General features: G+C 38.6%; 1 protein-coding gene across 24 annotated transcripts in view; it reads right to left on the bottom strand.

Annotated features, from left to right (window-relative positions):
- FHOD3 (formin homology 2 domain containing 3) overlaps nt 1-21,364 on the bottom strand; it is a 351,512-nt gene that overhangs the window by 53,857 nt on the left and 276,291 nt on the right. For 10 of the 24 annotated variants that reach the window (XM_015854309.3, XM_085538039.1, XM_085538048.1 and 7 more), the window contains 5 exons: nt 21,076-21,210; nt 17,168-17,218; nt 12,969-13,183; nt 7,072-7,377; nt 2,215-3,104 (listed from right to left, as the gene is read on the bottom strand). In XM_015854309.3, the coding sequence (XP_015709795.2) occupies nt 2,215-3,104; nt 7,072-7,377; nt 12,969-13,183; nt 17,168-17,218; nt 21,076-21,210 (1,597 nt within the window). The remainder of the gene's footprint in view (nt 1-2,214; nt 3,105-7,071; nt 7,378-12,968; nt 13,184-17,167; nt 17,219-21,075; nt 21,211-21,364) is intronic. The other 14 variants (XM_085538040.1, XM_085538042.1, XM_085538052.1 and 11 more) reach the window with 3 other exon arrangements.

The following is a 21,364-nucleotide window of genomic DNA, read 5'->3' as shown; positions in this document are numbered from 1 at the left end:
GGATTGCAGCCATTGGACATGAGAAACTAGACACAACGGGGAATGTACTTCCTGGAAATAAACCAAGCAGTCTGGAAAAAGCGAGAGTTATCCTAATTTGAGTGCAATCTTCATACCAAACCTCAAGCCCTCTATGGATTCACCCGTCTGCTTAATTATTCCCACTCTCACTTCATCTAAAGACCATCTCATGCTCTACAAGATTTGCTGGTATTCACAAAAAATATGCAAGACTCTCAGAAGCCAGTGTGCAGCTCCTTCATGATTATTTTCAGTCATCATTGTTTTCTGTACCAAGACAATGATACACTATGTCTGTGTTACAGGACGGGATGGAAAGCAAGCCAAAAGTATAATGTCTCATGCAGAGAGCAGTATTAGTGTCCAAGAGGAAAACAGTCACCTAAATCATTCCTCAGACTTGCACTAATTTCAAAGAAACCTGCTCACTCATCTTTCAACTAGGAGCCAAAAGTTGTGCCAGAACATCAGGCAGCCCAGGCAGGTTTGGGAAGACTGCATATGGTGGGGGGAATGCCCAGAAGTTGTTTGGGAATATAAGTGACAAGTGACTGGAGAAGTAAACAAGTCCACATTCCAACAATTCAACGTTTTATCAAAATTCAGGTGAGAATAAAACCTAAGAATCAACCAGAAAAATCCATTACAATATTGGCATCTAGCACAAAACTAAAGTTTGGAAATGGCAAATATGTCATAATTCCACATTAAATTCAAGGAATTAAATGCTTCATCGATCTAAGAAAATGTTCTCATTCTTTCCATCTATGAACCATCTGTGGCAGATTTGTATTTACAGGGAGAGAGATGAGGAGTAACACTCTACCATGTCACCAACATTCCTTTCTCACCAGAAAAGGAATGAGTGAAAGAAATGAATCTCAGCGTCTGCCAAATGAACTATCAGCTGAATATGTTTTTAAGGCATTATGCCACACATTTCAAAGTTATAAGCAATGCGTGTATGAAAGCTGTTTTTGTATCACAAAAAGTTCAATTTAGAAGAGTGATATGTAAGATCTAGTTGAGTCATATATTCATACACATATTGTTTACCATGTACTTAAAGAGGCGCTAGATTAGTCAAACAGTAGTGTTTCTACTTGGCCCAGAAAAGCAAGAACAACCATTAGAAAACCCTGAGCTAGTAACTTGGGCAAGGAACGTGAGACTGGGTAGCCTCACCACATTAAGAGAAACCAATAATACTTATGACATATGAAATATAACTTTTGTCAGTCAAGAAGAGGTTAAATATTCAAAGTACTGGTTGTTTTTTACATCACCATAAAACATGCAAGCAAGTTATTTTTTTATTTTAACAAAGAGAGATGGGTATATTTCACTAATTGAAGAGGAAAGTTGTTTTCTGATGTTAATTGCTCTGATTAGAAACAAATTTATGAAGCCATGGAAAACAAATGTTTCAACTAATAACTTTTTAAATGCTGTTTCATATTCCTACTAAACGTAAATATAATGGACTTCTCTGTGTTGTCAAGTTCAGTGTTAAACAGCCATGAAAACAGCTTTCATGAATTTCTTTCATAACAGTGTTCCTAAGTACCAGGAGATCATAGCTGTTGAAATATTTCCTGTGCCAGCTTCTGTCCTAAGGTTGGGATAGCCCTATTATCCAAATTAAGGATTTTAAATATGTCTGTTTACCACTATTAAAAAATAAAAAATAAAATCCCCCTTCCTCACAAAATCCTTCAGAGTTTAACTGCAAATTTGGTATAACTTATAAAGCAATCCTGCACAATAAAATACATGAGTGGGCATTTTGCTGTGGCACAAATCTGATATTCTAACCTTTCAATTAAATTATTAGGAAAATACTACCAAGAGAAGAACTGTCAAATACAGATATGAATCGTCATGCTCTGACCTTTAGATAAATGTAAGTAAACTAAATGGCACTAAATTACGAATTTGTTTGTTGGTATTCCCCACCTGAAGTGATATCCTTGAACTGGTAGACCTGAGACAAGAGGACAGGCTTGGCACAGACACCACTGTAGGCTCATTTCCTAGTCTCAGGTTATGGAATATCTTCTGTCATAGACCAAGCTAGAAACACATCCTGTAATTTCCACTGTTTTCATACAAACAGCATAAATCATTTACATCTAAGTCAAGATGAATACCAATACAATAGCAAAACAACGGCGAGCTGAATATGAGCTGTACCTTTGTGACAGGCAGTTCCTTGGACTTTGACTCAAAGAGATGCTCCAGTTTGGAAGTGTCCACCTTAATGGGTTCCAGTTTCGACCACAGGAATTCTCTGCAGCGTTTGTTGTTTTTACACTGCCACTCAAATGGCCGTACCTCGTTCCAAAACAGACGGATGGTTTTCTTCTTCTTTATAAATGCTGGCTGACCCCTAGAAACCTGGGGTGACCCTAAACCCTGAGGAGTGCTGAACAGCGGAGGAGGAGCCAATAAATTAGCAGAGGGTGGAGGTGGAGGTGGACATCCAAACAGTGGGGGAGGTGGTGGAGGAGGCAAACCCAGGAAAGAAGGTGGAGGTGGAGGAGGGGGAACAAGGGAGTCCCCAGGACCCATATCCATGTCCAACACATCTATATCATCCTCCTCCCCCAAGTCTGTAAAATCCATGTCTTTGATTTTAAGTTCTCTAGGATTAGCCATGAGTTGATCCCAGATGTAGTCAGATTCCTTCTTTGGCTGTGCTGGTGTTTTCTCAGGGACCTGTTCACTGATTTCATCTTCAGGCAAGGCTGTCCCCTTGGCCAGCTCACCACTGTTGAATTTTTCCGCAAAGGCTTTCACGCTGCCTTGGTTGTCCAGGTTTCCAATCTCCATCTTTTTGACACTTTCATCTTTGGCCTGCTTTGTGGCCTGAAGGATAGAGATTCTACTGGCTAGACTAGTGAGGGACTCCTCACTTTCCTCCGTCTCCTTCTTTTCCTCCTTCGCCTCCAGCTCCTTCTCCTCTTCATCCTTGGGCTTTTTGTTATGCGCATACAGCATGTCCAGCATAAACCGCTTGTTGTTGAGGATGTTGCTGCACTGCTCATTCACACCAGCATCCTGAATGGTCTGGGACCATGGACCTGAAATCACACACACACACATAGAAAAAGTCAGAAGACTGGAGCCAGAGCATCAAGAATGCTCCTCACCACAAGAAAAACATTTTTGGGTTGCATGCACAACTACTTGGAAACTGGGTAAGCAACGGGTTGGGAAATTTTGCAATTAGTGACAGTGCTGATATATGGCTCAATCCCAGTGGGCCAGGAGTATTTCTCAAAGAAAGAACGGGAGCAGAAAATAATCTGTTTAGCTCAAGAGGGACTTCATAACTGTCAGGATTTTGAGATTTTGGGCTTCTTCCGAAATTTTTCAGATTTTATTTTGTACTTTCTATCCCAGCTCATTTTACATTGTGCATAAACGCTTGGAATATTTTGTAATCCGAAGTGGGGTTTACATATTGTGACCATGGCACAAGACAGGTTGCTGTCACACTCTGATCAATTCATAAACTGGAAGGAAAACTTCCTCAGGAGATAAAGTTTACATGCCTGACTTTGAGGTCAAGATGTAACTACTTCCTCCTTCCCCTTCTCCCTCTCTGACCATTAGGGGAAGACAGCTTTCACATCTGGCTGCACTTTGGACCTCTTGGCTGGTGCCTGGGCTGTTTTTATAACACGGGCTACTTGAATCACAGAGCTGATTGCATACCCAGGGTACAGCTCTCAGGAAAACTTCATGAGTAGAATCATAAAAGCAAGATTTTCAATATTTTAGGAATATAAGTGCCTAAATAAAGTCTGCTAGTGATTTCTGAAAATGCTGCTCATCAGATGCTGCTACCCTTCTGTAGCATATGATGGAACTGAAAACCTAGTAGACTTCTTCCCACATCACAACCATTTAGAATGTCACTATAAATATTTTTCTGTCAACTGCTTTTTAAAACTATAATCTGCATAATAATCTGTTTAAGACAGCACTATAAATAACAAACCGTATCGGTCAATTTGTAAAAATAAATGATGCAAGCATCTCAGACTACATTTTCCTGAATATAATACTGTTAACCAGTGTGGATAATGTGACAAAAAATTATGGTGCTTTTTTTCCAAAGGGCCAAAGATGAAGTGGTTAAATATGGACAAAGATAATTCTTCACACTTTATGTATCCTCTTTATGAGATTCTTTCTTTTCCCCACAGTCTGTACATGTTATTAACATATTTTTATAAAATCTACTTCTTAAACATTTTATTTTGATTGTTATCCTGTCCTTTTGGCCAGGTATGGTTAACGGTTTCAATTTATACCTTGCAGTTGCTTTTTCACTTATACTTCCATGTCATGTTTATTTCTCATATGTTCCTGATGTTTTCAGTACTTAAAGAGTTTTAAATATCTTTCAAGTTTTCTGCTATCATAGAATCATGGAATCACAGAATGTTTTGGGGTGGAAGGGGCCTTTAAGACCATCCAGTTCCCAGTTCCCTGCTATAGGCAGGAACACCTCTCTCTAGACCAGGCTGCTCAAAGCCCCATCTAGCCTGGCCTTGAATGCTTCCAGGGAGGGGCATACACAACCTCACTGTGCAGCCTGTTCCAGTGTCTCATGACCCTCACACAGTAAGTCATTTCTTCCTAATATCTAGTCTAAACATACTCTTATACAGTTTAAAACCATTTCCCCTTTCCCTGTCACTACCTGCCCTTATAAAATGTCCCTCCCCAGTTTTCCTGTAGGTCCCCTTTAGGTACTGGAATGCTGCTATAAGGTATCCATGGAGCCTTCTCTTCTCCAGGCTGAAGACCCTCAGCTCTCTCAGCCTGTCCTTGAAGGGGAGGTGCTTCAGCCCTCTGATCATCTTCACGACCCTTTACTGAACCTGCTCCAACAACTCCATGTTTTTCTTGTGGTGGGGGCTCCAGAACTGGATGCAGTACTCCAGGTGGCATCTCATGAGAGCAGAGTAGAGGGGCAGAATCACCTTCTTCAACCTGTGTCACTTGAAGCAACAATGGTTGGCCTTCTGGGCTGCAAGCACACACTGCCAGCTCATGATGATTCTCTCATCTATCAGCACTCCCAAATTCTTCTCCTCAGGGTGGCTTTAAAGCCATTCTCTGCCAAACCTATATCTGCTCTTGAGATTGCCCTGACCCAGATGCAGAACCTTGCACTTTGACTATCAGTTGAGCTGCTTTCTTACTATGGCAGCTACCCCTGCACACTCATCAAAAAACTCTCCAGATAAAATCTCAAGATGGGTTCTCTTAGTCATTTCCCCTATTTATTCAAACGTTATTGCTCTGAATTCTCCTGCTCTTGCTACCTAGTTGCTCACTTCTCTCCCTCTGTCCACAGTGGTAAAGTTGTGCCATTAAAGAAATAAAAAGTAAGAAGTTAAGTTCAGCAGCATGGCTGGCAAAGAATCTGGGACCAAAAGCCTTATTTCTTTGCCCTCAGTGTATCTGAGTAGAACCAGTGTGTTAGCTCATGAATGGTAAAATATCTGCTGGGAATCTGATAGCTGGAAACTAGTGATTCCCTTTGCTTTCTGATTCTCCTTATCTAGTAGAATGTGAACAACTAGCTACACGAGAACTCTTTCACAGCCCAACCTAATAAATCTTTGTCCTACTGATAACATATGTGAATTTTAAGAGGCTGTTATTTGATTACCAGGATACATTTCTTAGCTTTTAACAAAAAAGGTACATATGCATTTATTTAGAGTGAAAGAATCAGGATATAACACATGAGATTTGGGGAAAACTGTAACCTATTCTCCTTTATTTGCGCTTGGAAGATCTTGAACTTCGTCACAATGCAATGATATCTCTTATCTATCATATCCATCATGCCTTTCCTACACATATACTCATCTACTGTCTGTAAAACAACATTCTAAGTGCCTAATTTAACTTAATCTTGAAGCTGGTTAAAAAGAAGATAGCTCTTAAATTTAAAACAAAATTAACTCGGTGCTTCCAGAAAAAAAGTGATAGTGTTTAAGCTTGAATATTATAACCTGAAAATTCATCATGATGAGGTAATCCTTGTTACTGGGTCATCACTTTTCTTTCAGTAAGAAGTGAGGTTGTTTAACACTGTGTAGCAATTTTTGTTTTCTTATCTAGAATTTAAAGCACTTAGGACAATGTTTTTCACTGTTGAGCCCTAAGAAGACTTGGGAGTACCCTAATTACACTTACTCCTTAACCTTTTTACAAAAGCCAACAAACAAACAAATGAATGAGAAAGAAAAAGTATAATTAGTCAATGAAGGTCAAAATCTGCCTTTTACTCTCTGCCTGGACTGCATGTCTAGCTCTGGTTGTAATTATCAATCCTGGACGGAAAACTGATTCTTCTCTTAAGGTGTTTTCTAGGCTGGGCTACCCTTCACATGTCTAACCAAAAACACTGATCACTACAGAGCTGCAGTCTTTGAGAAAATGTGTATTTTATGGGCCTTTTCCACTTGAGCTAATGGAAGTCGCAGTCTAGAACTATAGTCTTCTGTTCCTACGTCTCTCTCTCTGCTTTCTGAAGCTTAAGAAAGGAAAATTGCAAGGATGGAATAAAGAGCTTATCCTTTATTTCTCTTCCTACTGAATTAAATCTAATGGCACGTGAAAATTTTTTTGGAAAATTTGTTTGGAATCTCATGAAAAACTGTATCAGCAAAACCTTTTATCTCATCATTTTAAGTGTAGAAAAGACAGATCCTTGGGGGGTAGAGTCACTACAACATCATGATTCAGCAGTCACTATGTTAAAATTCAAGGAAGGCAATGGTGTCAAATTAAAGGAAACCTCATTTCATCATGGCTTTTTTGGCCCTCAAACACAGAAACCCCATCAAAGTCTGTGGATTTCCAAGCGGAGAAAAGACATTGACTTGGCCAGAGAAGGAAGTCTTCAATTAGGAGCAAAGCATTTGTTTGCTAATTAACAAAACAACAGAGCTGCAAATTTTACATTTTTTTTTTTCTTCCCACCAGAAATCCTCCATTATTGAAAAAACTTCAATTTACCAGTTTCATTGTCACTGGTTAACTTGTCCTCTCTCTCTTCCCTCTCTAAAGTGCTGCTTGCTGAGGATATGCTGGATGCAGAGCAGTTGTCTTTTTCATTCACTTCCTCATTCTGCCTTTCTTTTTCACTGAGTATTGCACTTTCTTCTGGCTCTCTCTCTGGTCCTTGCTCCACCTCACTCTCTGGTCCCACCTCTGTAGCCTCTATTTCCTTGGGTGTCTCCGTTCCCTGATCAGGCTCTGCCTCAGTCTCCTGCTCTGCTTCTGGTTCTGTCTCTGTTTCTGGTTCGGGTTCACTGGCACTCACTGGTGGAGAGAACAATGGGAGAAAGAGATGCACTTAACAGCAGAGTTGTGTCAGGCTCACCCGTCTAAATGAGAACGACGTGAAAACTGTACAAGTGCCTTATGGAAATAAAATAAAAAGCAATTCCACAGCATGCTTAACATTATGAGCAACAGATTGATGAATGTTGTATGACGACAGTGTTGCACACGAGAGTGGCCTGGCAAACCCCTTCGCTTACTGTCTGGAGCCAATCCACTGTTTTTATACATACTTCCACAGCTGGAGTGTTGGACTCACATAAGGATTTGAACCAGCAGAAAATGGGCATCCCACCCATGACATTGAAAACTCAGTGCCTAGACAGAGTCAGGAAACAAGACATCTTGTACAAAGCAAAAAAGGAGAGAGACTGTGGCTTTTTGGTTGAATTTTCTTTGGTTTCTGGAGGAATTCTTTTTTCACCTGATGAGGAACACTTCAACAAAAAAATAAGTATTAGTTTTATTAACACAATGAAATGGCACAGTCTGGAAACGGCACTGACACACATCTGTTTGACGAAAAACATATGCTTTTTTTCATGCACATTTACTTCAGAATAGCCACATCAAAATTGAACAGAGTTTCCAAATGCTTGGCATATGGCCCAAATTTAGTTTCCAATTGGTTGGCATATGTCATACATTGAGCTTTTTATCTGTTGGCAACGTGGCGAATACTGTTGATAGCATACCTGGTTACTTCTTCCCTGTTTTATCACTGACAGTGAACTTCATTATTCTGTATTTTTTTTAGCTAAAACATCTGATTTTCACATGCAAATATTCTCTGCATGCGGCAAAGAAACTGGAGAGCATCCACTCATATTCACATCAAGCAGCTCACAGTTTTACGAATGCTGAAGGTGCCATGCAAGAGTGATGAAAACAGGCATGCATGTTAGTTTTGCATACTCCCCAAATTCCCTTTGTGCTAAATTTTGTGTCAGGTGACTACAATGACCAAGGCATACACATTTTTTTCCTTCTACTACTTGTCATTGCAATGCTGCAAAATAGGCTTCTGGACTTGTCATCATCTTTGGATCGCATGATGTACGATGAGACTTTCTTCAAGAACTAAATGATCCTTTAAAGGCAAGAAGTATCACACTGGAATGTAGCTGAAACAGGTCAGTCCTCTAGGGAACAGGTAGTGAATTTATCCAAAGACAGTGTAAGCCAAAATAACAAAAGTCACAACGTTTTCCGAAGACTGCAGCACATTCAGTGCCTATTCTTTTTTCTGTGACACCCACACAAAGAATGATGATTACTAACAATGCCCATGCCTTCTCTTTACAACAACACACATTTCTGTACTAGCTTTGAGGAATGCATCTTCAGTAACACTACTCTGCTTCATTTTATTTAATTTTAGTGTAAAAAATTGCAAATTGATTTTGTCCTTTGTTTTGTTGGAATTCAGCTTTTACACTTCCACAAATGACTTTAAATGCATAATTAAACAACCATCTATGCATAAATAAAAGACACACATAAAATAAAGACAGCAATATGTTGACACAAGGTGCCTTTTTGAGTTCAAATAATATAAAAATCTGAGCACTCCTAGAACAAAACAGGGCTACACTGTTATTTATCTTGAAAGTCTCTTTCCTGTGATCACGTCAAACTACCTACCTATCAACCAATATGTAGTGAACTGTGTCCAGTAATGCTTCCCTTAAAAAAAAGTTCAGAAATCAATTCTGTCAACAAACACTAGCAGGAGAATGAAGCTAGTAAGTCAGCCATATATCCACCACTTGCAGTTCCATTCCTGGGTTGATATTGTTGAGATTGTATTGAGGTTGATATTGTATCTAAAGCTGTTAACAAAATTCTTGGTGAGTTAAATGAGATGAAACGTTCAGACTAATATAGACTCACAAGGATGAGGAAAACTGAACATAAGTTTAAGGAGTAGTTTTTTAAACTTAGGCCTACTTCTTTCTTTTCCCTGAAAAGTTAACCTCTGAAAATGCATTCTTGGGAAAAAAAAAGATTTCTGAGGAGAATGAAATCTCCCAGAGCAGCTGTGTATCCTCAGAACTGATGGACACGGTAGCAGAGCCCCTCAATGAACATGTAAAGATTTCTCTGTTTTGAGAATTTTCATCTCCTAACACTTTTTAGACTTTGTCACACACACACACAAAAACAACATAACAACGTGATTAGCTGTGTAATGGTCATATATTGGTGATAGTCCTTTTCTGAATATGGTTGACAGGACAGCAAGCTGCTTCCTTCTGAAAGTAGCCCTGAACTTACAATGCTGCACAGTGACATGGAAGGAAGTTATTTTTGATACTCAGCTATTAAAGAACTCTGAACAGACATAGGTTGTCTTATCCTTACTATCTGCTAAGACCTCAGTCCCTTAGGCCTATAAACCCACAGAAAGAACAAGTATCCGAGGCCTACACCTAATCCCTTGCCATTGTAATAAACTAGTCAACCTCATCTTCACCTCTTTTCCTTGCTCTCTATTTGGAGCTGGGAAATGGTGTCCCTTGAGAAAACATACAATAAGTCTGAACAAGGTTAGTTGAATTCTTCAGGCAATTCAGCAAAAACTTAAAGCTTAAAGTCTTGTCTGGATCTCCCTTCTGCTCTTCCAGCACAGGATTCATCTTGCAGTGAATTTAGAAGGGCTCATCTCCTTTTCTCTTTCTCAGCCACCAACCTCCAATCTTTTCTCCCCATCCCTTGCAATGGTAGAAATTATTATAGTGTGATTGCAAGGAGGGAAATATCTCTTTCTTCCTTTGTCCCTCTCTCTATATCTCCTCCTCCTCTGTTCTGCTGTACAGCTGTGGCTGTAATGGCCTCACTGCACCTTCACGCTTCAGTGCTTCAACATCTCTAGACATTTTCATTGGTCATACTTAATGCAGTATTTGGACCTTGCTTTGCTACTGATATGTTCAGAAGTTTTCCTACTGTCCAGAAGGCACACTTAGGTTGATCTATTTACTTCCTCAAGTATGGCATGAAGCTGCACCTCTAAGAGAAGGGATCGTATCTGATGCTTTTGTGGATTGATTTCAGAGATTTCTTGGTTATTTTTGCTTTCCTATAATGCACATGTGCATTTATAAAATATCATCCAATGAAATTACAATGGAGGAAGTAGTTGCTCTAAAAAAAAAAAAAAAAAGTTCTATTTTGCAGTTATGGGACTCCCTTCATTTCCTCTGAATGCCATACCACAAGTTTTACAAGAGTAAACTGCATAAGACTTGATTACTTCACTGGAACCAATTGTTTTATATGAGAAAACACTCCAGATCACTAAGTCCAGATTTTTATGTAGAGACACTGAGATGCTTCACAGCGTGGGAGAAAGTTCCACAGACAAAATCAATTTCCCACTTAAGCCCAGTAGATACTGCATGGCCAAAGTATACTTCAACACAAGCAGTGTAAAAAAAATTTAACTTCTAAAACCAGGTATTATTTTGCTACTAGAGGAACACACTTTCCATGTGACTTTGTGTCTGAATTCTGCAGGCAAGTATCACACATCTGTTAACACTACTATTGCAGAGTCTTTGGAGAGTCCTATGAAGAGAACTGAGGAATTTTTTTCCTTCTGCAGTTTTATGCTTGTTTGAGAGGATGAGTCCCATGTTCAACACAACTGGTTGGGGTTAATGTAAACAGGCTTTGTTCAGGGCTGTATTTAAGCTTTCCTACGACTTGCTTAAGCAAGTTAATGTCTCAGTTTCATTCTCTATTAAGTGCAGTTTGTAACATTTCCTAAGAACAGAAAAAGAACATAAAGAACTCAGATAATAAATGGCCCAGATGCCATGGCACAAAATCTGCAAAGAAGCCTGCCAGTTGTTAGTTGATCCAATCATCTGTCCACCTCCAGTGAACAAGAGAACATGCCCTGCCCATGTGCTTATTATTTCAAATGACATTTCCAATATTTTTCTTAGGCCTGAGAGAGCTGTCCTTTCTCATGCACAGCTTTCACTGCAGAATGCAGATTTCAGGCCCATGTTTGGGTGCTGCCCTGGCTGTATGCTTTCAGCTGCCCTTGGCTGGAAGCTCACCCTGCTCCATCTGTATTTTTTCTCCTTGTAGTTTACTGCTAAGCTTCCAGGTGTTGCTCTCTGATGCTATTGATGTTGCCAGGATTTTCAGTTCAGAGTTCCTGCTTACCCATGTCTTGATAGCTTTGCCACAACTGGGCTGTCTAATGTCACCCTGTACACCTGCTCTAAATGTACTCTCCAAATGGACTGTGCTGCTCCATTTCATGCTCTTTTTTTTTTTTTTTTTTTTTTTTTTTTTTTTTTTTTTTTAATGCTTCCAGGAGAAATATGTTAAAATAATCATCATAAAAGAGATACTTGCTCCCTACCCAGCTCTGAAATCCTAATGGTGGAAAAATCCAGCTTACTTGCTCTGAAGGTAATATAGAGCTAAAAGAAATGGGTATCTGGATGTTTCTGACTATCAGATTTACAGAAAAATATCTATGTTTTTAAATTCAAATGATTCCGCTGAGACTTTTAAGGTGCTAGATAATAAAACTGGGAATATAATTGAAAAAGCATATAAAGCTAAATTAAATAAACTTCACCTACTTAATGCAGTGAGAATAAACATACATAACATTCAGTATTTGTAACTTTTTTCTTAAATTCTCTTGCTTTACAGCATGCTACTAGCCAAAACACTCAATAAAACCAAGCAGTGCAAGTTACAAATGCATTAATCACCAATAGCATGTAGCAGGAAATAAAATAAAAATGAATGATGGCGATAATTCACCCTCAACATGCACTCTAGCTCCCAAAGTTAATGCAATATTGTGTGGTGCAAATATAAAACCATATGGTGGGTGTTTTTTTTCAAGACTGAAAGAGGGGAACATGTTGCAAATGGCAGAATGACGTGCACACACAAAAAAATATTGCTCTGTACACCAATAAATTATACGACAGCAAACCAACCGTGCAAACACTAATTATACTTTCCTTTTCACTAATTGTCTGTGGTCTCTTTTAAGTCCTTTACTACTTCTGCTACAATTTTAAAAGCTTTTGTTGGTGATAAAAATAACCAACACACCCTCCCTGCCTTCAATTAAAGAGCCTTTCTGTTTGCCCCATTCAGCCTGTGCTCTACTGGAAGATTATTATAATCTTGGCATTCATCTGTTGTTCCAGAGAATCCACACAAGCAAAATCTGCTGGCAGGAATATTGTTGGTTTAGTATTCAGTAACTTCTAATATATAAGGGGCACAATGTTAAAAATAAATCCCTCTATATATTTTCCAATTAGCCCATTCTAATAGCATCAGACAATACTAATACAAATTGTAGAAATAATTAGCAGTGTATCATTTGCTTGAATACAAGACATCCAAATCTATGAATAAAAAAAAGGAAATTTAAGAAGACAGCAAGGACCAATATAACAGGACCCTTTACTTTGACACCTCAGAAGTGATGTTCTCGCACTCATGCATGAAAAATCACTGCTAGTCAGAGAGAGCAATCATAAAAGCATCCCTCTTTTCCTCTTGCCCTGCTTTTTACCTACCTTCTGAGTGCTGAGTAGTTCCACAGGATGTAGAGGGGGTCTTCAGCTCTTCCTGGGACTCTGTGGATGCTGGGCTGACACACTTGGGTACAGGTGAGGATGGGGCTGAAGGAGATCTCAGGTTCAAGGACAGCTCACTTCTGCCTCGGCTCACACTTCGACTCTTCAGCTCCTTTTCATACTCCTCAGCTGCCAGTCTCTCCAAGTATTTGTATCTGAAAGTTAAATTCCAAAGGGTTTCCGTAAAGAAAAAGAAGTCTGTGGTTGATGCTTGTTTATGGATGAAACACCTGCAAAGAGTGAGCTGACTTCCAGACTCAAGGGGTACGGCACTAAACTGGTTGCCTGGTCAATCTGCCAAAAAATGCACACCAAAGCAAAGACTATTGCCCTGAAAAATGTTAAACTGCTCATGACAAAACAAAAGCAAAAGAGAGTCCTTAGATATAGTGTTGTGTCTGCATAGCACTTCTCCTTTAGGAAGCATTTGTCTGTCCTCCTTTTCACCCTCCTACTTCATCTCCTGCTCCTCCCAGCCCTCCCTCTCACAAAACTAAAATGGGAGAAAAAAAAAAAAACATCGAACAACCTCCAAAGCCAGACCCCCTTAATACTGATGCAAGCAGCCAAAGTCTGAGACTAGCTGCAAGGAGAGGAAAATGGTTCAGTGCAGCAGACAAAAACAGATCTCCCTGAAAATAATACCAATATTAAATGTTGGATTGACTATCTACAGTCTCTGAACCTGCTTCTATTTGCTCTGAGAGCAATGCACTGGAATTCACTTTGTTCTCTCCAGAGCCTACAATGGAAAGTTTTCTTTTTTCTGTTCTAAAAAATTTCTCTGCCGGACTCAGACATCCAATAGCTTGGACCTGACGTCACATGTAGTTTATTCATCAAAGTCACTTTAAAAGAACAAAGATACATCTGTTTTGCATTTTAGGCAGGCAGAACTCACTAACTGTTTATTAAGACCAGCTACCAATCATATTCTTCATAGTGTGCTTTATACATTGTGACCAAAATAACTTTGAAATACGTGCCTCTACCAGATGCCTGCTAATTTTATCCACCATTATTTGCTAACGAATAAATTCACGAATACAGCTGGATCAGGCTTTGTACTGTTTGTCTCACCCACAAGTGAACTGTTAAACAGGTTAATCAAGACTACTGTTTACATCCCTGAAATGTTGCAGTCATCCTCCTCTAAACCACTGTTGTGAACACTTTGTAACACGGAACACCTCTCCTCCTCCAGCCTGTCTCACTGACAGCCTGAATTAGTGTACAAGTGTGCATTAAAAGCAGGAAGGGTAAAGAAATCAGCACCATGGAACAACAAACATGCTTTGTACATATGGTAAGCACACACACATGCACATTTGCAAACATCCATACGGAGCACAGAAAACATGTCTTTGAAGAGCTGTTCTTGTGTTTTCAGAGGCAATTTGCTTTATTGCAAACAGCAATAATGAAGAACAAACTCGTTTTCTTTTTTTCCTCCTGAGGTATGCAGATGCTTTGAACAAATTTTGCAAGAAAAAAAGAACCCCTACTGATTCTGGATGAAAATATAATAAGCCACATACTTGTATGGCTATAAAATAAGAACTGTTTACAGTTCTAACACGAAGCCAATTCTAAAGAATGATTTTTGTATTTTCAATGGAGGAGAAAGCCTTCTGCTGGCATTAGCATAACGTTTTGTTACAGTTAATGAAGCCAGTCTTTCTTTTAAATTTGGTTGCTTACAAACCATGTTTTCCACCTTCTCACAAATAGAGCAGAAGGGATTTAAGCCTCATAAAGAGCTATTCAAATTGACCTCTTAGCTAAAACAGGTACAGCCCAGCTGGCTGCAGTGGAAGCTTTTGCTGTTTGCCAATACACTGCAACCAAGATCTGGACAGATCCTTCTGTAACAGAGTAGCTACAATGTTTTATTGTCCTCAGTTCTTTGTCAGCTGCTTTAACATTTTAGCTTCTGCTGCCGTGTACTACAGTTAACTGGTAGAGCAGAGGATTATCATCAAGATGTGTCTTCTCAAAATATATCTGCTCATTATAGTGAAAGAAAAAACAAACAGAACCAGAACAGCATCTCTCATGGCAAGACAGAGGCAGAACTACTTAGCAAAAGGGCAAACTAATAAGCAGATGCGGCAATGTAAACAGGAACTAACATCATTCTATAATCATTCATTAATGCTTCAGACTTGAGAAAGAGCATATTTTTATCTAATGGACTTTAAACTGAAGCAGATGAAAGGATGAGCTATCATCCCTCTGCTACGCTTCCACCAGTACAGGATGGACACACTGATTCTATACAGAAGCAATACTGCCATATTCATTCAAATCATGGAAACCTGCAGCTACCATCATGCCTATGCTGACTCCTTTCTAGAGAAAAAGAGCCAAGTGTTTATGGGCTATCCATTTGGTATGCGTCATGAACATTACATTCAACACCTTCAGGAAGATAAAAAATTCTGTGAGTTGTCTAGGTCTCTGAGCAATGCCCTTAGGTCAACTTGAATTGTTTCTGTACCAACAAAACCAGTGGGTGAAGAGTAGAACCATCCCATCTGATCTGTAAATCACATCAGGGAGAGGGTTTGGAAGCTCACCTTCATAGAGTTAAGCTACTACTGGAAAATACCCAACCAAGCAAAATAAAAAAGCCTCAAATTATCAAACAAACAGAACTCATGAAATGAATGGTGCACCAATGTTTACTTGTTGTCAAAGCAAATACATCTTTCTTTTTTATAGGAAAGAACTTCAAGTTAGTTTAACATCCCAGGTCAAAAACAGCCTAATGATAGACACACACTCCTGCTGACCAGTGAAATTCTATCAGACTGCACAGCAGAGATGCCCTGCTGGTGAACACTTCCAAAAATGACTCCAGCTGACATAGAATGCTCCTTTACAACTTGAAAGTGATGAGGAGTTAACATCTAGCTTGTTTCAAATTCTGCTGATGAGCATTCTCACTGCAAAAGGTTTTACTCAACTGAAATCTGTGTAAGATGCTTAGGTGCTCACACACATTTCATTTCAGAAAATGTTTTAAAGCATTCATAGTTGTTTTGCATGGATTGACAAAGAATGACCACCCAACTTTTGTTACTCTTAAGAGATGTCAAAATCGTGTTTTAATACCAATTACTTTGTTCACAATAGACATGCTGGCAGATCAGACTTCAGTCTGCAGAAAAGAATTGCCTCATGTCTGATGATATGATGAAAAAAACTGCAGCAGCACAGTAATTTGTGAGATGGCTACTCTCATAGTTCAATAATATAATTCCAGATCTTGACAATTCCAAAAGCACCTCTGCATAGCAACCCCTGGAGGACCATAAAAATAGAACTGGGCAATCTGGATCATTTTTCATCTGCTGTTTGTTCAGTAACATGCATATTTTCCAGGTAGAAACAAGAAATCCCTCCAGAGTGTAATTACTAGTGAATATAGAGATGAAGCTACTGAAAGGCAAAGGTCTTCAGTCAAGTATTCCTTGAAAAATGTGCTTTCATAAGCACTTAACTCCCAGTCTAGCCCAGAGCTTTAAATTCTCTAACTGAACTGGAAAAAAAGAAAAAAGTTCAGTCCCTCTAAGTATTCTATCTAAAAACTGAATCAAACTCGTAATGACAAACACTGCTAAACTTCATAATTTCCTCACCGATGCTTAAGAGAGATCGGTAAAGGAAACCTGGCCCTGAAATACTAAACTATGTTGGGAATAGGTGTCAGACTCATTTCCATCACCCAGTTTTCCAATGTTTGTTACCCCACTTTCTTTGCTATATCCACAGTTACCTTTTATGACCCTCCAGAAATCTTGGGACCTACTGAGTGAGAAACACAGGCTTCTTACATTTATAGCTACTAAATTTGGGCAAATTTGTGAGGTAAATGGAGAAAGCTGATTTCCCACACAAACAGATAAAGGGTTATCAATCACTCTTATTTATTCCCATCCCACTGCTCCTTATTTATTGCTGTGCTTACAGCTGGACTTGATTTTCCTCTTCAAATAACACAACAGCTTCCTTATAGACTTCTTTTTGAACGGAAGTGTCCTGAGCATGCATGGTTAACAGTGTAAATACACAACAATAAAGAATAAAGAAAGTGGAAACAGTTAAAGTGAAGGATGGATGCAGCATATACAGACCTCTCTTCTCTTGCTTGTCTTAGTTCTTCTCTTTTGTCTAAATAATCACGGCTAAAAAGAAAATTGTAGTAAATTGCAGAGGAAACCAAAAAAATACGATAAGTTACAGAATTATATGTACAATAGAAGAAACCAAGAGCAGTTTAAGAAAAATGATCAGAAAGAATGAAGGTGGTTTTCAACAAAAAATATTAGACTCCTCAGAAAAAATTATGATATGTATTTATGTACATTTATCTATGCATATAGTACATATATGTGTACACCAAATACATAGTTTAAAAAAAAAAAAAAACAAAAATGAAAAACACCCCCCAAAAAACCTTCTTTCTTAAGGAAAAAGCCCATCAGTAGCTGTAAGACAATTATTCATTGGCCCCATATGAAATACCCTGAAACAAGGACTGCTTGTATCTGGCAGGTTATATACCAAGGCAAGGAGCAGACATTAAGTGTCCTGTTTCTAATATACCTTTCTTAAGTGTATTTTAGTTTACACTTGCAAATGTGACACCAAACTGGCTGAGCATTTGGCTTTATCAAGTAGGACAATTCTTAAAAGGCACATTCAGGATCATCCAATGGTGATGTTGTTTTGCTAATTATTTTTCACCCTGAATTTTAGACACAGAACTCAATCTATCCTATCTCTTCAAGTAACTTATATGTAGGTCTCTCTGAAAGTAATGTCCCCTATTTATTTCCATGGAAACTATTACAGATAGAAAGATCACTATAACACTACTTGATAGAGGAAACTTCCAGCTACACAACATTACTTTTCAACATAGTCACTACCATCAGCTCTTCATTTTTGCTAGAGCTGAACAAGAGCCTGCATGCTGCTCTCATAAAAATCTGCACCTGCAAATGTCATACACTGTTGCTGTCACCACTACTGAAACACACCACCCACTGCCTCACTGTACTCACATCCATTCTTTGGTCTCCTTAAATGTTCAACAAGTGTCGATGAATGTCAATAAGTGCATTTTTTTTGGTTTTTTTTTTTTTTAAATTATTTTTTATTTTTCCTGCATGGAGGAATTAAATGACACGCCTTTGCTCCATATGCAATTCCATGTCATATGCCACTTTGTCATACTGCCCCTCTACTATCTGTATCGTGGCAACAAAATATAGTGAAATATTGGTGGGAAGGTTCAATCAGTACTGTCATATCACCAGCATCCACCTCTAATGTTGTGTGCCAACATAATAAAAAAGGTATCATTACTTTCGGAGCAGCTCCCACACATTTAACTTCTGCCAAGGCAACTTTTCAGAATATCTGAACTCCATAATTTCAAGTAGACCTGCTGTATCCACATATAAAGAAAACATCAGCAAGCAAATTAGTGAATAATTCCTTGGCAATCAAATTTAATTCAGATAATAGTAGAACCCAATAAATTTTCAATAACAGTTTTAACATTTAGTTGAAACTGCTGACACAGAGGATGCCACTGTAGCTGTTAGATACTTTCCCATTACAACCTACGAGTACCAGAAGGACTTTCAGAACTATTCCAATAAAACACTACTTTTTATATTTATGATCATCAAACTTGCCATCTATAACAGTAATCATACAGTAACAACAGTACTAATCACTCTAACAGCTATTAAAAGTCTGCTCTTCAAAGGTCAGCATTAACATAAAACACACACTGTTTCAGGCTACCCTCCACATACTTCTGAATCACTACTGGATATCCCTTATTTGCAACTATAATAGCTACGGGAATAACCCCGAGGAAAAAAACAAAACAAAACAACAACAACAAATACCCTAAGAATTTTTCAGTGAAATGTGAACATTACTCCCCTCTGATTACTTTCACATCTATGTAAAGCTGAAGAATAATCCATTCATTTTAGGACATATTGTTATACATATGCAAACAGGGACAAGAGTCCTTCTACTGAGAAAAACAACCATTTTGTAAAGCATTCTTTTTGCTAGTAGTAGCTTTTAAAGCATTTTAACACTTATGAAAAAAAGGTCTTTCACAAGTGGTGATGCTCTCTCCTAAATTATTCTCAGTTTGTCAACAATGGTGCCAGAATCCACTATGATGTTGTCAAGGCAGAATTGGAAAGAATGAGATAACAAATGAGTCATGATGGTAAATCCAGTACTGCTCACAAGTTTAAAGGCTGTGATTTGGAAGTGTTATTTTTAATCAAAAATACATCTTCAGAGCCTGATGATACAGTAATGAAATCCCATGAACTCTTACGAAACTGTCCACAACAGCTTGCTGTGGCTTTGTCTTCCTCTTTCCAGACTGGTTAACCAACTGTGGGATTCTGCCTGCAAAGTTAATGGCTTGGGAGACCCCTCCTCTCAAACACAACCTCTAACTTTTTTGGGTGAACAGGGTACTCAAATATTGAAGATGAAAAAACTGGGCATTGTTGTCTCAAATAAGTAACAGTCATGACATTTAGTTAACCACTTTTTGACTCTAGACTAATGGGATGAAGACGTAAATTATAAAAGAAGTTTTTATTATTTTTTATTATTTTTAGAGAAGCTCTTTCAGTGACAGAACAACTGTTCTAGCCAACATTTAGTGAAATGTGTAGATCTGTTATTCAAACAGGTCAAGCTGCCAAACTTCCTAGTGGCTTTTTTTGGTCTGGGAGTTTCCTTTCTGAAAGATCATGTTGGCTTTCCATGACAGCCTGTTGCAGACTGATGATACCACTTAGAGGGAAAGTTTTTGGAAGATGTTTGAGGACTGAGATCTGATTGTTTCTGTTTCAGGAGAACTTGGGCAGCTGTTGGCTGCCAAAGATCCTATTATGGTGCACTTCCACCTTCCCTCTATCTCTCATTTTCTTTCAAACTAGCTATCTTCTGGAGCCAGTAGGGTATCTCCTTCAACCAAGCAAGCAACCAACCACTAGCAAGTTATTCCTTTTTCTAAATCCATTATGACTTAGACCCTTTCCACTTCTTACTTACTAAACAGATGATTACAGTGAAAACAATCCTGTGCACTAATACACAAACGGACATGAAACCTAGGGCCATGTTTCCCATAAACAGCATCTCTTGGGCAACAAAACATATATTCTACCATTATTTATATTACTGCATTATAACTTCTGACTACTGAAAAAGCTTACTTTGCACTCCTGGCTATGAGACACTAAAATTACTTCTTGAGATGCTAGGCACATCACCAGTAGGCACATTACCTCTCCTAAGCCCACTGCTGTCTTTGCTGATGGCTACGCTGGAATTTCTAGCCATGAATCAAACAGGAAGTGAGAACTTGGCTCTTACTATCTGCAGGAAGAACATCATGGTACATGACAAGGACTCAGATGTGAAAATGCAGAGCCCTGCATTCTGCTGGGGCCTTTGGCCACAGTCTGAGCAATAATTTTGATAATTACTTTCTGCCACTTACTATTTCCATGAAGAAGAGATGCATGCTCAGAAAAGCAGGAAAATGTTTAGCTATTCAAACACTGTCACACATTCTAAGACAGCAAAATGCCTTTACTTTGCAAAACATAAAAGCAAAATATATCTCAGTGTTTTATCTTAGTCCTTTCTTGATTCCATTCCTCCTAGTTTCACCTTTAAACTATGCCACAGTGAGACTATACTTTGAGAGGGGGCATTTTAGCTATTAAAAATTAGCTTTTATGGATATTCAAACAGAATAATTGACTAAGGTAGAGGTGACTTTAAAAGTGCTGATTTTTTAAATGATAAAATTCATCATAGTGTTTAATATACCAGTTCTATAGACATTAGTATCAAGAAAGGTATCCAAAGATAACCAGGAAATATTCAACAATTGAATTATTTCAAAACTAAATGTCTCAATAATTTGCAGACCCATCCCATATTAAGACAACAGAGTGACAGTAAACGTGATTCTTACTTGAATTTGTTCCTTTCTTCACGTTCTATCCTCTGCAGCCTTTCTTCTCTCTCTTGACGTCGTCTTTCTCTTTCTGCTGCCAAGGACTCCTGGTGCTGACGGAAAGATGATGTAAGGAGACCACCCAAAGCTGGCCTGCAGAAAAGGGGGAATCAGGTTTCCCAATGTCACCGTTACTGATTACACTGGCAAAAAAATAGTAGTAGTAATTCAGCAAGTAACATAAACCCAACCAGTGGAAGGACATGGCAACATTTATGCATGGATGTTTCAGACTACTAAGTATCGC

Source organism: Coturnix japonica, chromosome 2 (genome assembly GCF_054131305.1).
Source record: "Coturnix japonica strain WE chromosome 2, WE-NBRP24, whole genome shotgun sequence".
NCBI lineage: Eukaryota > Metazoa > Chordata > Aves > Galliformes > Phasianidae > Coturnix > Coturnix japonica.
Note: the sequence above shows the minus strand (reverse complement) of the source record. Positions and strands in the feature narration are given on the sequence as shown.